Source organism: Electrophorus electricus, chromosome 11, assembly GCF_041902795.1.
Source record: "Electrophorus electricus isolate QZ-2024a chromosome 11, ASM4190279v1, whole genome shotgun sequence".
NCBI lineage: Eukaryota > Metazoa > Chordata > Actinopteri > Gymnotiformes > Gymnotidae > Electrophorus > Electrophorus electricus.
The window spans coordinates 27,922,501-27,935,000 of NC_137507.1; the positions used below are offsets into that span (position 1 = coordinate 27,922,501).

The 12,500-nt window shown below is 48.9% G+C and overlaps 2 protein-coding genes across 9 annotated transcripts in view; one reads left to right on the forward strand and one right to left on the reverse strand.

The window, feature by feature from the left end:
* The window catches only part of acss2l (acyl-CoA synthetase short chain family member 2 like), an 11,588-nt gene extending 8,609 nt beyond the window's left edge, over positions 1 to 2,979 (forward strand). For 2 of the 4 annotated variants that reach the window (XM_081723976.1, XM_027017436.3), the window contains 6 exons: positions 469 to 549; positions 632 to 740; positions 1,014 to 1,082; positions 1,543 to 1,719; positions 1,836 to 1,910; positions 2,212 to 2,979. In XM_081723976.1, the coding sequence (XP_081580102.1) occupies positions 469 to 549; positions 632 to 740; positions 1,014 to 1,082; positions 1,543 to 1,719; positions 1,836 to 1,910; positions 2,212 to 2,339 (639 nt within the window). In that variant the 3' untranslated portion in view covers positions 2,340 to 2,979. The remainder of the gene's footprint in view (positions 1 to 468; positions 550 to 631; positions 741 to 1,013; positions 1,083 to 1,542; positions 1,720 to 1,835; positions 1,911 to 2,211) is intronic. The other 2 variants (XM_081723977.1, XM_081723978.1) reach the window with 2 other exon arrangements.
* A 4,467-nt stretch (positions 2,980 to 7,446) lies between these two features.
* Positions 7,447 to 12,500, reverse strand: part of mtcl1 (microtubule crosslinking factor 1) — a 51,079-nt gene continuing 46,025 nt past the window's right edge. For 4 of the 5 annotated variants that reach the window (XM_081723975.1, XM_081723972.1, XM_081723974.1 and 1 more), the window contains 2 exons: positions 11,058 to 12,500; positions 7,447 to 8,872 (listed from right to left, as the gene is read on the reverse strand). The exon at positions 11,058 to 12,500 is cut by the window's right edge and continues 61 nt beyond it. In XM_081723975.1, coding sequence (XP_081580101.1) covers positions 8,669 to 8,872; positions 11,058 to 12,500 — 1,647 coding nt within the window. In that variant the 3' untranslated portion in view covers positions 7,447 to 8,668. Of the gene's footprint in view, positions 8,873 to 10,125; positions 10,189 to 11,057 lie in introns of all 5 variants that reach the window. The other variant, XM_081723973.1, reaches the window with a different exon arrangement.

The window sequence follows — 12,500 nt, forward strand, 5'->3', positions numbered from 1 at the left end:
CACGCTCAAAGCACCTATTTAAATAAACGCCACGAATGAACGAATGAATTAAGGCATGAATGAATGAATCAATGAATGAACAACTACAGTCCAGTAACACAGAGACAAAAGTCTTCAAAATTGTCCTGGTGTGTGTGTGTGTGTGTGAGACAGATTCACTCTGTGTGATTGACTCTGTGTGCGTGACTCACTCTGCGTGTGCGATCGACCCTGTGTGTGCACGATTCACTCTGCACTGTGTACAGCTGACTTGACGTAAAAGCTGTGTGTTGATTATAAAGCGCCCTTGGGTTCTGAGAAAGGCACTGTGTAAGTGTAACTTCATTCATTCATCTGGTTCAATACTGGCACAGTAAATTTCTCTATAAACGTAACACCTCCTGACGAGTTGTTTGTTGATGTGGGAGGGTGAACACTCAGCCAGTCGGGCAGTGTGTCCTCAGTTTCCCCCATATGTCTCCTGTGCAGACACTGCCTTTCTTTGGGGTGCAGCCCTGCATCCTGAATGAGCACGGGGAGGAGCTCCAGGGAGAGGCCGAGGGCTACCTGGTGAGAGGAACCGCCCTGTTAGATGAGCTCTCAGGATTCCCTAAGGGCGAGTAAATGAATGGAGGTCTCCGTTTAATTCCAGGTTTTCCGGAAGCCCTGGCCCGGCATCATGCGTGGTATCTATGGAAATCAGGAACGCTTCGAGAGCACCTACTTCAGAAAGTTCCCAGGGTTTTACGTCACAGGTGATGGTACGTCTAGAAACTCGTAACAGTATTATTACAGCAAACCTCACAATTTTACCATACACACAGAAGAATGTAAAGGTTACGGGTGTGTGTACATAAATAAAAACTGATGCATTAGACTCGCACAGTTCTCTTTTCCATGCAATATCACCGCTCAGGTTCGTACATTTCAGCACGATCTTTTTCCAAATATTTCCCGTCTCTTCCGCACCGGGTGGCTGTCCCGCAGTGGCCGTGTGCTGAGGTGCTAGCTGTGCCGTGTCCTTGTGTCCTCAGGATGCAGAAGGGACAAAGATGGCTATTACTGGATCACAGGCAGGATGGATGACATGCTCAATGTCTCCGGTGAGTCCAGGCAAGGCTGCCACCTAGTGGGACCACCGGTAATGGCAGTTAGATGGCCTCTGCTTTTGAGTTGCAAGTGGGATTTTAGCATAACAGCTCCTCGCGTGATTAGCTAATCAGTATCTTTTTAATCGTGTGCTAAATCTTAATCTTATGGGGTTTAAATCTGTGTGTATTCTGAGATTTAGCTGTATGGCAGACATATCTGGCTTTGGTGTGCACATATGTACACATGTACACACACACACACACAAGGGGGGGGGGGGTGTATGGTAGCCTGTGAGTCTCAGAAAAGCAAGGAGAGGTTTCTTGCTAAATACTGCAATACTGCAAATGGACATTGGTGTCTATTAAAAAAAAATAAATAAAATTTCAGAATGTATAAAACAAAAATCAACCAGTTTTCAATGTGCAAGACACAAAGTAAAAGACACTCACCGGCATTAAACTGGCCACCCAGGTCACCTGCTGAGCACGGCTGAGGTGGAGGGCGCGCTATCAACGCACGCTGCCGTGGCGGAGGTGGCCGTGGTGGGCCGGCCGCACCCGCTCAAGGGCGAGTGCCTCTACTGCTTCGTCACGCTCAAGGACAGTCACGAGTTCACCCATGACCTCGTAGAGGAGCTCAAGGGGAAAGGTCAGGGGTCGCCTGCAGTGGTGGTTGTGATTTACAGCTCGTCTGGTCTACAGCCATACAAATTGTGCAACTGGGTCTTTTTTTTTTTTTCTTTTCTTTTTTGTCTCGTTTCTCAGTCAGGGAGAAGATCGGCCCAATAGCCACACCGGACTTTATCCAGAATGCCCCGGGCCTACCCAAAACCCGCTCAGGTTCGAACCTCAGTTGTAGTCACCTCCCTCCGTTCTCCTTAGGAAATGGCATCCTAGGCCCTGAGGCACAGCACGTACAGATCATTTGGAAATGGAGCTACAAAAGAGTTTCTGACTGAGGCACCACAGCAGTGCCGGGTTCTGAATACTGTCTCTTGGGTTACCACCATATCCGCACGCCCACACTGAGCAGAGGTTAGGCTAGGTCAACACCGTGATGCTGTGGTCCTCCAGGTATGGAAACAAGCCCCTCCTCACACCTGGTCCATGTTTTTAAGCTCCACCTTTTCTCCTGCTGCAGGTAAGATCATGCGCCGCGTCCTCAGGCAGATCGCCCGCAACGAGAAGGACCTAGGCGACCTCTCGACCCTGGCTGACTCCAAGGTCGTGGACGTCCTCTTCAGCTACAGGTGCAAAACAGCGGGATGAAACCTACTCCCCCTTCCCTCAACCCCTTGCTCTCCGTTCCTCATGCCTGTCCAGCTGCCAGGCCCTGGAACAGCTTCCCCCGCTTTGGTAAAGACTTTGGCACTAGGCCCATAGTGGTCTCGACTGATCTCAGATCAGAGCTCGCGGGGATATTCCTTTAGTTTGGTCAGCCCTTCTCTGGCCACAGCAACGCCGTTCTCTCGCTGAGCCGACACTATAGGTCAGTCACGTTTGGATAGTTTAACGGCTTACTAATTAGACGCCTGGTAGTACACTGTGTTGATATACCAGACTGACAGTTTTCCCATTTCTTTTAATGTGATGTACAGCTACAGTAAGCTTTGCAGCGATTCCATAATACCACAATCCCACAGGCTTAAGAAAATCAATGCATTCCAAGGGCCAAATATTAACACAGTGACAAAGTGCTTAATTAATGCATTTGATATGACCCAGTTAGTGATGCAGTACATCACAGTAACTTCATTTGTCAAAAATTTAAATGACTGTGACCCTTGTACGGCACTTGGCATAAGTGGTGTTCAGAGATATTTCCTATTTGGCCCGTTTTACAGATTGCTGTCTTTATTGTGTCAAACCGAGCTTTCCTAATAAAGCTTACTCTCCTATGAAGTTATCATCAATAGCGTTAGCCATCTTCATTAATTTAAGTAGTGAATGCGGTTCATTGAGATGTTGGACCGATTACAAAAGTGATTACAAAATAGCATGGCAAAGTGAATTCTGTACTGAGATTTTATATATATATACACATACATACATACACACACACAGCCATTCTTCAAGCACACCATTTAGTTTCACTTCACAATGAAGTCCATATTTCCAAAATATTAAGCCATTATTGTGGTAGCAGCACATTCAATCAAACTATAGATTAGTATTTGTTTACATTAAACATAACACTGAAAAATGTAAAAATACAGGTGTGAATTAGGTAGACTTCCAAGGACATTTGGTATATGACCCACCCACACTCTGCAGTGAAAGCCTTAATACAGTATAGGCTATCAGACAGTCTCCAAACAGGGGGGGGGGGGGAGAGAAAGAGAAAGAGAAAGAGAGAGAGAGAGAGAGAGAGAGCACATGAGAAAGCACAAGATCAGACATCAGTGATAAAAAGATTAGGGCGTTTCTCTCTCTCACCCACCTCCCCAGCCTGAACACATGCGTCACGTCCAGGCTGAGTGGATTTGGTAATGAGTATCTCCAGGTGAGGTAAGATTTTACATGTCAGCACACACTACACTTTCTTCTGTCTCTCGCTCTGTTTTTCAAATGGTTGTTCTATCCCATTTATGATCTGAAAATATATTTCAGACCAGCCTGCAAGCTCCATTAAAGAGAAGCCTTCATAAAAACAGGAGAGTATTAAATAATGTAATTTATTGACTAATAAATTAGATGCACACACCTCTGATTGCTGTTCCTCGTTGCACTGTTAATGAGAATGGAGCAAAAATCCATGCACTTCATCTTAAAACAATGATCCACATTCAGACCAACGACACTTCTGTGGCTCAGCATGTCACAAAATCCCATTTTCAGGTTACTAAATTTGCAAGGACAGTCCCAGGCTGGATCGGGCAGGACTCTGCTTTGGACTGATCCTGTATGTGTGTTTAAATGGGAGTGGGGTTTGGAAAGAGTAATTAGCAGGGTGGAGAAGAGTTAAGAAGGAGATTCGATTAGGAGGGATTTTTCTACCGGATTGCGGTGACGTCCCAGACAATTCACTAGATTGAAACCACAAGGACCAGACAACAAGATAAGCAGGAAGACGTATTAACATAATTGAGATCAACTCAACAAATAGCTGACCAGTCTCAGTATGAACTGATAAGAATTAGCATTCCTTTTAGAGAATGGACTCATTCCCATGTTGGAATAAAACTGCAGAAGACCAAAGACATTATTTATAACATGACAGATATTGGAAATGACTGCAGAAGTCACACTTCTATCTTGCCTTCATGGTTATGTCTTAGACAGAAGTGGCTGAACACAGGCTGGACATACAATGATACAGGTTGATATACAGAAAGTGATGGAGGACTGTTGTTTGCAGACTGCACATCAGATAAGACACAATCCTCACTGAAGTAATTCAATGTGTATTGTGTGTCCAGCCTGTAGAAAAGTATGTTCAGTGTTTTTGGAGATGGATACTGTGTAATGGATGAACTCTTGAGAGTGCTTTAAAACACCTGTGGGAAGAATTCCACCCACACAGCTCCATCTCTAAATGGAACAATACTCTCCATCTCACTTTCTTTCTGTCAATCCTCCATATCAGTTCCCCTCACATAAGGGTCAAGGTCACAGGGCTGCAAACTCATACCGATAACAGATATAGTGAGAGTAGTGTTTCAGAAGAGAAATCAATAACTCCAAGACAGAGGGATGTTATTGAAACTCCTCTCTCAGGAACAGGCGAGCCGAGTCCGCACACCCAGACGTTTTTGGCTCTACTGCCACCAGATGTGTCATATGTCCCCTTAAAAAAAAACAAAAAACAGGAAACAGGAAAGAGAGAGAGAGAGATTACCTCAGGCACGTGCACGTCTCCAAACAGGCCGAACCAAATGACTCATTTGTGGAAGGTTTGACACTGAAGCTTTGGAGAAAACGCACAGCGGCAATTTGCCCTACCCTTGCGCGAGCTTTTGGGGCTTCGCGAGGAAAATCAAGCCTTTACGCGACGTTGGCATGACAACCTACAGCTCACGAGCGAGATTGCGTTTTGGTGCCTACAGGAGAAACCACTTCACAGTGAATGTAAGAATAATACCTGCTGTGCGTAAAAACCCAAGTCCGTTAAGAAAGACACTTAAAGTGCCAAGCAAAAGCCAAATCAAAGCGCAGTTCCACAGTGACGTTACATCTGTTGGCTTTTGGGCTTCCTGTCCCGCGTCCGGCCTGGACGGACACGCATTCGCCAGCCCTGCGGAGAGAGCTGGGAGTCGCTTTCCGTTCGTCAGTATCATTTTAGCGCGTCACTGGTCACATACATGCCAAAGCAAATTTGCATTTCATTGATTTAACAGATCGTCCAGCAGCCAAGTCACTGTCAGGACCTTTGCAACTGTGTGAAAATGCCTAAAAGAAATTGCCTCACTTCTCAGTGGTCAGCACGTCCTTTCCTTTCGAAGAGTAGCGATTTCATGCCTTTTGTACATTACGCCAGACTTAAATACTACAAGTAGGTGCCAAGTTTGGTGAGTAAAATTTTAATGTATATTAGAAAGATGCAGAGTAATCACAGACACAGGAGAACTTACCACGCTGCTATCTGGAATAAAGACGAGGCGCAGGTGAGGACCTCTTTAGTGAATACGTCACTCACGCTTTGGGCTCCGCGGGCAATATTTGATTTTCCAGGCGGACGAGACTCGGCCGCTGCTAATTCGCTGAACAGTCCTGCTTACTTCGGGGCTGTTCGAGTTTTCATCTCATGACCCTTCCCGTCTTAATTTGGGTCTGGAAGTAAGTGGTGGTTTCAGAGCGTGGCATTCTAGCAGCTTGCCCCGGACAGCGAGAGCACTAATGGTAGTTCCGCAAGGATAATGAGATTCCTGTGGAGGGAGGTAGGGGGTCTTATACCTAATACAGCTGGTGGAGTCTGCAATGTCAGCAGCAAGCGGGAAACACACACGCACTGCGACCTTCGCAGGCAAGGACATGCGCTTGCACACACAGCAGGTGGGCTTTAGCACAAATGAACAATTACGGACGTCCAGAGGCATGCTCCAAAGGCTGAAACACAACATGCAATACCCAGAAAACAAAACAAAACAAATAAGGCGTTCAGCGTGATTATATTAGCATTTACACAACTCTATAAACACCCCTCCGCCCGAGTGATGGAAAATCGACTCGCATCTGCAGTGCAGTTACCGCTTACATTAGACTGAACACACCTGTGCACCAGGTCGCTTTGGCCAAGTCATGTGACATAAAAACAGCATACATGAATTTTGGAAAGTGAAGTTCTTTGTCAAGGCATTAACTACCGCTTGATTTATTTGGAGAGTTAAATTGGCTGCGAATTTCTAGTAATATGACTAGAAAATCATTAAATTAATGGTTAACTAATCATTAAAGCCACACATTAGATTGATTAGTATCAGCTACAGTAGAAAGATTGCAGTGTCTTCTGGTAGCAAAAACAATTTCTTATTTAGTTCCGAGGTATTAATTGTGGATTATTGATTAATTCACTAGCCTCTCAATTCCTTATGTGTCCTCGAGCTACAGAAGACTGTTCGGCTGGGTCTGCAACCTTCTGACCTCTCTGTTTCTATTTTCCGAAAATGCGGATCTTCGTGATCTATTTTTTTTTTGCGCCAACTCTTCAGATAATGGCCTTTTTAGATTCACTCTGAGTCAAAATGCCATTTCTTCTCCAGAACCCACCAACCACTAATTTGTCTCTTATGTAGCGTTCCAGGGTATTGAAATCTGCACAGGACACATTGCATGACCTTCAGTGGACTGATTTTCGACGAGCACGTGACTCTTCCATCTCCGCTATGGGGAATGCCATCGCTGTCATCTCCCAAGGCCCCTTTCCCTCTGGCGGACTGCAGTGCCACGTTAATTATTTACCTGTCATTGCCGTGGCCTCAGAGAAAGGTTCCCCTCTGCTCAGACATCGAGCTTCTCTCACAAACTCTGTAATGGACCAACACAATATCACAGGTGTGCGCTGGTAAAATTGGCTCCTGGAGGGTGAAATAAATGAGCAGAACAGCAGAAGGAGGCCTGGAGGAGTTCAGAGGTTGTTCAGTCGGACGGGGTCTCAGGTTACGCCAACATTCAACACTTATTACTTATTCTTCATACGCTGACTGTAGACGTGTAGACGTCTAGACCTGGAGCACACGCCATGATTCAGCTCATGAAGGGTTAAAAGTGAACGTGACAGGTTTGACTGGTATGCACATACCCACGCGCGTGCACACACACAAACACATGCATGCATGCACACACATGCATGCACACGCACGCACGCACACACACACACACGTTAGTTATAAATTCTGTACTCACCAGATATGTTCGATAAAACACACTAGTCAGATAATGCTTTTTTTGAAAATACACATTCATTTTATTATCCAATTAAACAGACTATATCATCAGACTTTAGACACTGACTTAATTTAAAACATCCATATAATTTTACAATCCCTTTTTTCTTCAAAGAAACATTTTAATTTGAATAATAATAACTATACAAAGACAGGGTAATCCATACATCAACTGACTTAAAAAGTGTACTAACTTGTGTCAATGCAAATTTGGTGACCACATAATTGAAGATCAAGAGAGCCCCAACACACACAGAACAGCGATGTGTGTGTGTGTTTGTGCATGTGTGCAGGGCTGGCTTGCATTATAGTGATAGCACAAGGTACAACAGCGTCTGATATCATGCACTAAAGTGCTAGGGATCAGATGGCATGCAGATCAGATACGGCATGTGCACAGCTGCCTCCCAAACCCTCCCTAAGGCCTACCAGTCGCCTTTCACCCCCCCCCCCCCCGTCTGTGCATCCAAACAGATTTTTTTGCGAGGAATAAATGCATCCGTGTGGTTGACATCGTGTTTCCTGTATCCCTGACTCAATAAAACGTCTCGCCGTTCTTAAGACTCTTTTCTCTGTGTACAAAATAAAAACAGAACTGTGTCTTTTTTTTTCCCATTTAAATGAATTCAAGCATTGAAGGGTAGAACCAACAGAAAGGGAGGCTCAAAATAAGAAAATATTTCTGTCACGTATTTTATGTACGCAGGACATAAAATAAATATTTGAAAAAATGAAACGTTTATGCATTTTGGTACAAGTATTATTACTATCCTTTTTTGTTTGTTTCTCCAGAACATCTGAAAAAAGTACGTCTGACACATATAAATCTGTCTGTATTGCATACATATACCTAGACACACATATATGGGACCACTGAGAAGTCAAGTAGGATTAGGCACCGCTGTTGGAATAGTTTGTGTTCTTTTGAGTCAGTACAGTGCAGATCTTTGAATTCTCACAGAACGTTCTAGAACGTTCCTCTCTGGTCAGCTGGTGCTTGTGGAAGGTCCTAGAAGGTCCTAACACTCTGGTGGTGGTTGTGTTTGTCAGGCTGGAACAGGACAGAGTAGTGTGAGGGAAGGAGAGAGAGAGAGAGAGAGAGAGGGAGGAGAAGTTTGCAAAAGCGGAAGGACAGAAGGAGAGGAGAGCAGGAGAGGGCGGAGCTGAGTGCCTGGCTGGTGGAGGAGATCCTCAGGCAGGGCGCTGAGGTGGTTCCTAACTAGGCTCCTCCTTCTCTGGGAACATCTGAGCGGGTGGGCTGGGCGAAGGGAAGCGGAACCTCTCTGTGCGGTCTTTGTAGCTGGGGGAAGAGGAAGGGGAATGCGCAGCCCAGCGGGAGGGGGGCCGGCGGTTGGCGGGACGGGACGGCCGTTGGAAGCAGGATTCCAGGGGTGGAGCCACTGCTGTTCGTGGGAGGTCCTTAAGATGGGAGAGCCAATGAGAGACAGTGTTAGACAGTTAGACAAAGAATATAGAGCTATAAAGCAAAAAATACATGATGTTTGCTTATATAGTGTACATCAAATAATTCTTAAACAGACGTGCAGGTGTCCTAATTAGACAGATACTACAGCTATCTGTCGACCTCTACAGAGACGTTAAGAGATCAGTTATGTTTAATGAGTCTGCTAAAATGTGAAACATGGCTCACAAGTAAATATGGATTTCGTGCAGAAAAAGCAGCCAATTACAAGTAATAAGATGTAATGGGATGTGTTTGTTGTATACTTATATGAAACAGGAATAGGAGTTAACATCGTAGAAGTGAAGTACAAGTGAAGCGTATCACTTTTTGACTGCCCAGAAACTGGTGTTCTTCTTGTAACCTCACTCGGCGTTCCTAATGAGGACTAATATTAGCATTCCAGTCTCCCAGCAGTAAGTCTGTTATCTTGAGGATGTGTTTTTTTGGCGTGAAATCGCAGGGCGCGGACCAGGCGGACAGGTTAGTACTCGGCAGACGCAGCGTCGCGCCTCGCGGCGTAGCGGCCGCCGGCATGCGGCAGTGCGCTGAATCACACACGCGCACACAGAGACACAGATGACGATGCAGAACGGTCGGGGAGGACAGAGGGAGTGAGAATGTTAGTGTGTGGTCTTCCTCAGTGGGACCCAGAGGTCGTGCACACAGGACTGACAGAACTGCGAAAGATCTGAGAGAAGGGCAGACACGGGAAAAGATGAACAAAAACGATGTTCGCAAACACATGGCAGGAATACGGTGTATGAAATACTAGAAATACAGTGACATGAGATTAATTGGCTATGAAACCATTAAAAATATCCAAAAAGCTACCAGTTTCTTGTTTGTTTGTTTGTTTGTTTGTTTTGTGATGCTCAGTTTGTGGTAAACCGCTGCTGGAGACAACCGTGACAACACACCCTGTCTTTGGACCGACAGCTTTTTGGACTTCTCCAAATTATTGATGGGATCAGTTAATCGGTGACACGTGATGATGTGCATGCGCGTTGTCCTTTACAGGACGTCGAACAGCAGGACGCGAAGGCGTCCACTCAGGACCCACCAATGAGACCCCGTCCCTCTGTGTGAATGGCGAGCGGCATGCAGCGACTGGACGGCGAGGCTGTGACGGACCAGTAAGGGGGAGGCGGGAGAGACGCTGCACGGGTGAGGTCACCGCGAGGTCAAAGTTCATAGAAGAGGAACTTACAGCAAGGCGTGTGTGCGCGAGGCATTATAGTCCCCAGGGAGCAGTGAGTAAGATAGTGTGGTTCTGTAGGCAGCCCGGAGAGACAGGGGGGGGAGAAACTCGTCAGCACAAACACACAATCCGATCACATACACGACATGACTGGCAAAACAGGTTCTTGTGATCAAGCTCCGTGAGTAAAGAGCTCCACTCCTCTCTCTGGGGGACCTGGGAAAGTGGGCGGGGCGGGGGGTGGGGCTTACGTGGCTATCCTCACTGTCCATTCGGCAGAAGAACACCCTGTGTGTGCTGGGCACCATAGCCAGATCTGCTGTGACATTTTCAGACTTTAATAATCTACTTTATCCCTGTGCATGATGCATCACCCTAAAACGTGACCTCATCATACTGGTTACTGAACTCCACGCTGTCCAGAACCAGACTTATGGATGTGCTCTTTTCAAGACTAAAGAACACACCAGCCAGCCTTTATGTCTTTAAATGTCATTATATGTCATTATATGTACTTTGTGTGTATATGTATATGTACTGTCTAGCAGTTTAAATGAGTGATGAAGAAAAATTGTCATTTCCCATCTGCTGTTTCCACACTGACCTTAAAAGATTAAAAAAAACTCACCAGATGGTGATTCTGTACAGTTTAACCACATGATCCTATAGTAGATTTTTGTGACTGTTATATTCACTCAGTGTGTTAGTCTTCCAAATGGGCAGCACTTTAATAACCCCGTAATAACCCCCGCTTCACACGCTTCTCGGTTAGAGGCACGCCAAGGCACGTGGCTCAGGAGCCCCCGAGTGCACACGCGGCGTGCCCTTCAGTGCCTAGACGCTAGCCGCGCTTTCGCCGCTACGCCCAGAGCGCGAGACAGAGAGAGAGAGAGAGAGAGAGAGAGCGCGTGAAGAGTGCGTGCGTGTGCACGATACATCACCTCGATACATCCAGACTTGTCGGCGTCGGCCGCGGCGGGCGGCCGTTTCTCCTCCCTGAGGCTCTGCTCCAGCAGCTTCCTGTTCAAGATCCGCGCCGCGTTCTCCGCCAGCGTGTGGCCAGGCGGAGCCGACAGGTCCTGCCTGATGCTGGTGGTCTCCGGGGTCTTCTCGCCCTCCGCCAACGGCAGGCCGGGGCTGGGTGAGCGACCCCTGCACCCCCGACCCGCCTCGCCTCTGGAGTCCGAGCCGGAGCCGGAGTCGCAGGCGGGCCGGGACCGGCTGGGTGAGCGGTTGAACTTCTGCATAGGGTCGTAGGTGATGGGCGTGTGGTCGATGATGTTGAAGAGGCTGGAGAGGCCGTCGTTGATGGTGGAATGGACGGGGCTGTCACGGGTGGTCGTGGAGCGCGCCCAAGCCGACTCGCTGTTGCCCTTTGGGGGCTGAGCGATGACTGCGAGAGGGGGCGCCCTGGCGGGGCCGGCCGGAGCCTCGGGCCGGCCCGGGGTAGCGGGAGCGGGGGTGGAGGATGGCTTGCGTTGGAGCTTCGGGGAGCCGTATTTAGGGGAGCAGCAGGGCCGCTCGAACTTGGCCTGCACGGTGGGCGAGTACTGCACCTTGCGGAGGCTGCGCGAGGGCGAAGAGATGGGCGTAGAGCCGCCGCCCTTGGGCGTCAGGCAGCGGTGGGGACTGCCGGTGAGCGCGCGCAGGGCGTCCGTCTGCAAGCCCACGCTGACCGCGGTCTGCGCGGTCTGCGTGGCCCGAGTGGCGAAGCCGTCGGTCTGGCACGCCGCGTCGCGCCGCCGCCGCCGCTCGGGGGGGCTCCCGGCCGCGCCGGAGCGGATGGCGTTGCGCACGGAGAACGCCACCTCCTTCATGTCGTCGCTCAGGTTACGTGACAGCTCCAGCGAGGCGGCGTACCCCGCCGTCGCGCACGGCGGGCCGAGCCGCTCCGCGGGGCGCGGCCCGCCCTCCAGGTGTTCTCGCAGGTCGCACGGCCACTTCCCGCTGAACACGGCCTCCCCCTCTCCCTCGCCCACTGCCTTGCCCACCTTGGAGAGGATGTACTCCTGCTCTGGGGGTCCGGCGGCGGGGCACTCGCCCCGCGTGGGGCTGTGGACGACGCGCACGCCGTAAGGCTCCGGCACCGCCAGCCTCTGGCGGCGCTCTGGGCTGCTCAGGGTGGCGGCGGTCAGGGCGGCGCTGGTGGCGAGGAACCAGGAAGCCGGCTGGAACGCGTCCGAGGAGTGGTCGGCTCTCCGGGCGTCCGCCCGCTCCGCCCGCGCCTCCGGTTGGGGCGGTGCGGGAGGCGGGATGGGTGCCAGGGGGCTAGCGGACAGGTCCCAACCCTTGTTGTTGAACTCCTCGATGTACTTGAAGTCATCCGGAGAGAGGGGCGGGGTCACCTCGTCCCGCCCACGCTCATCTGGCTTGCTCTTGTCTGG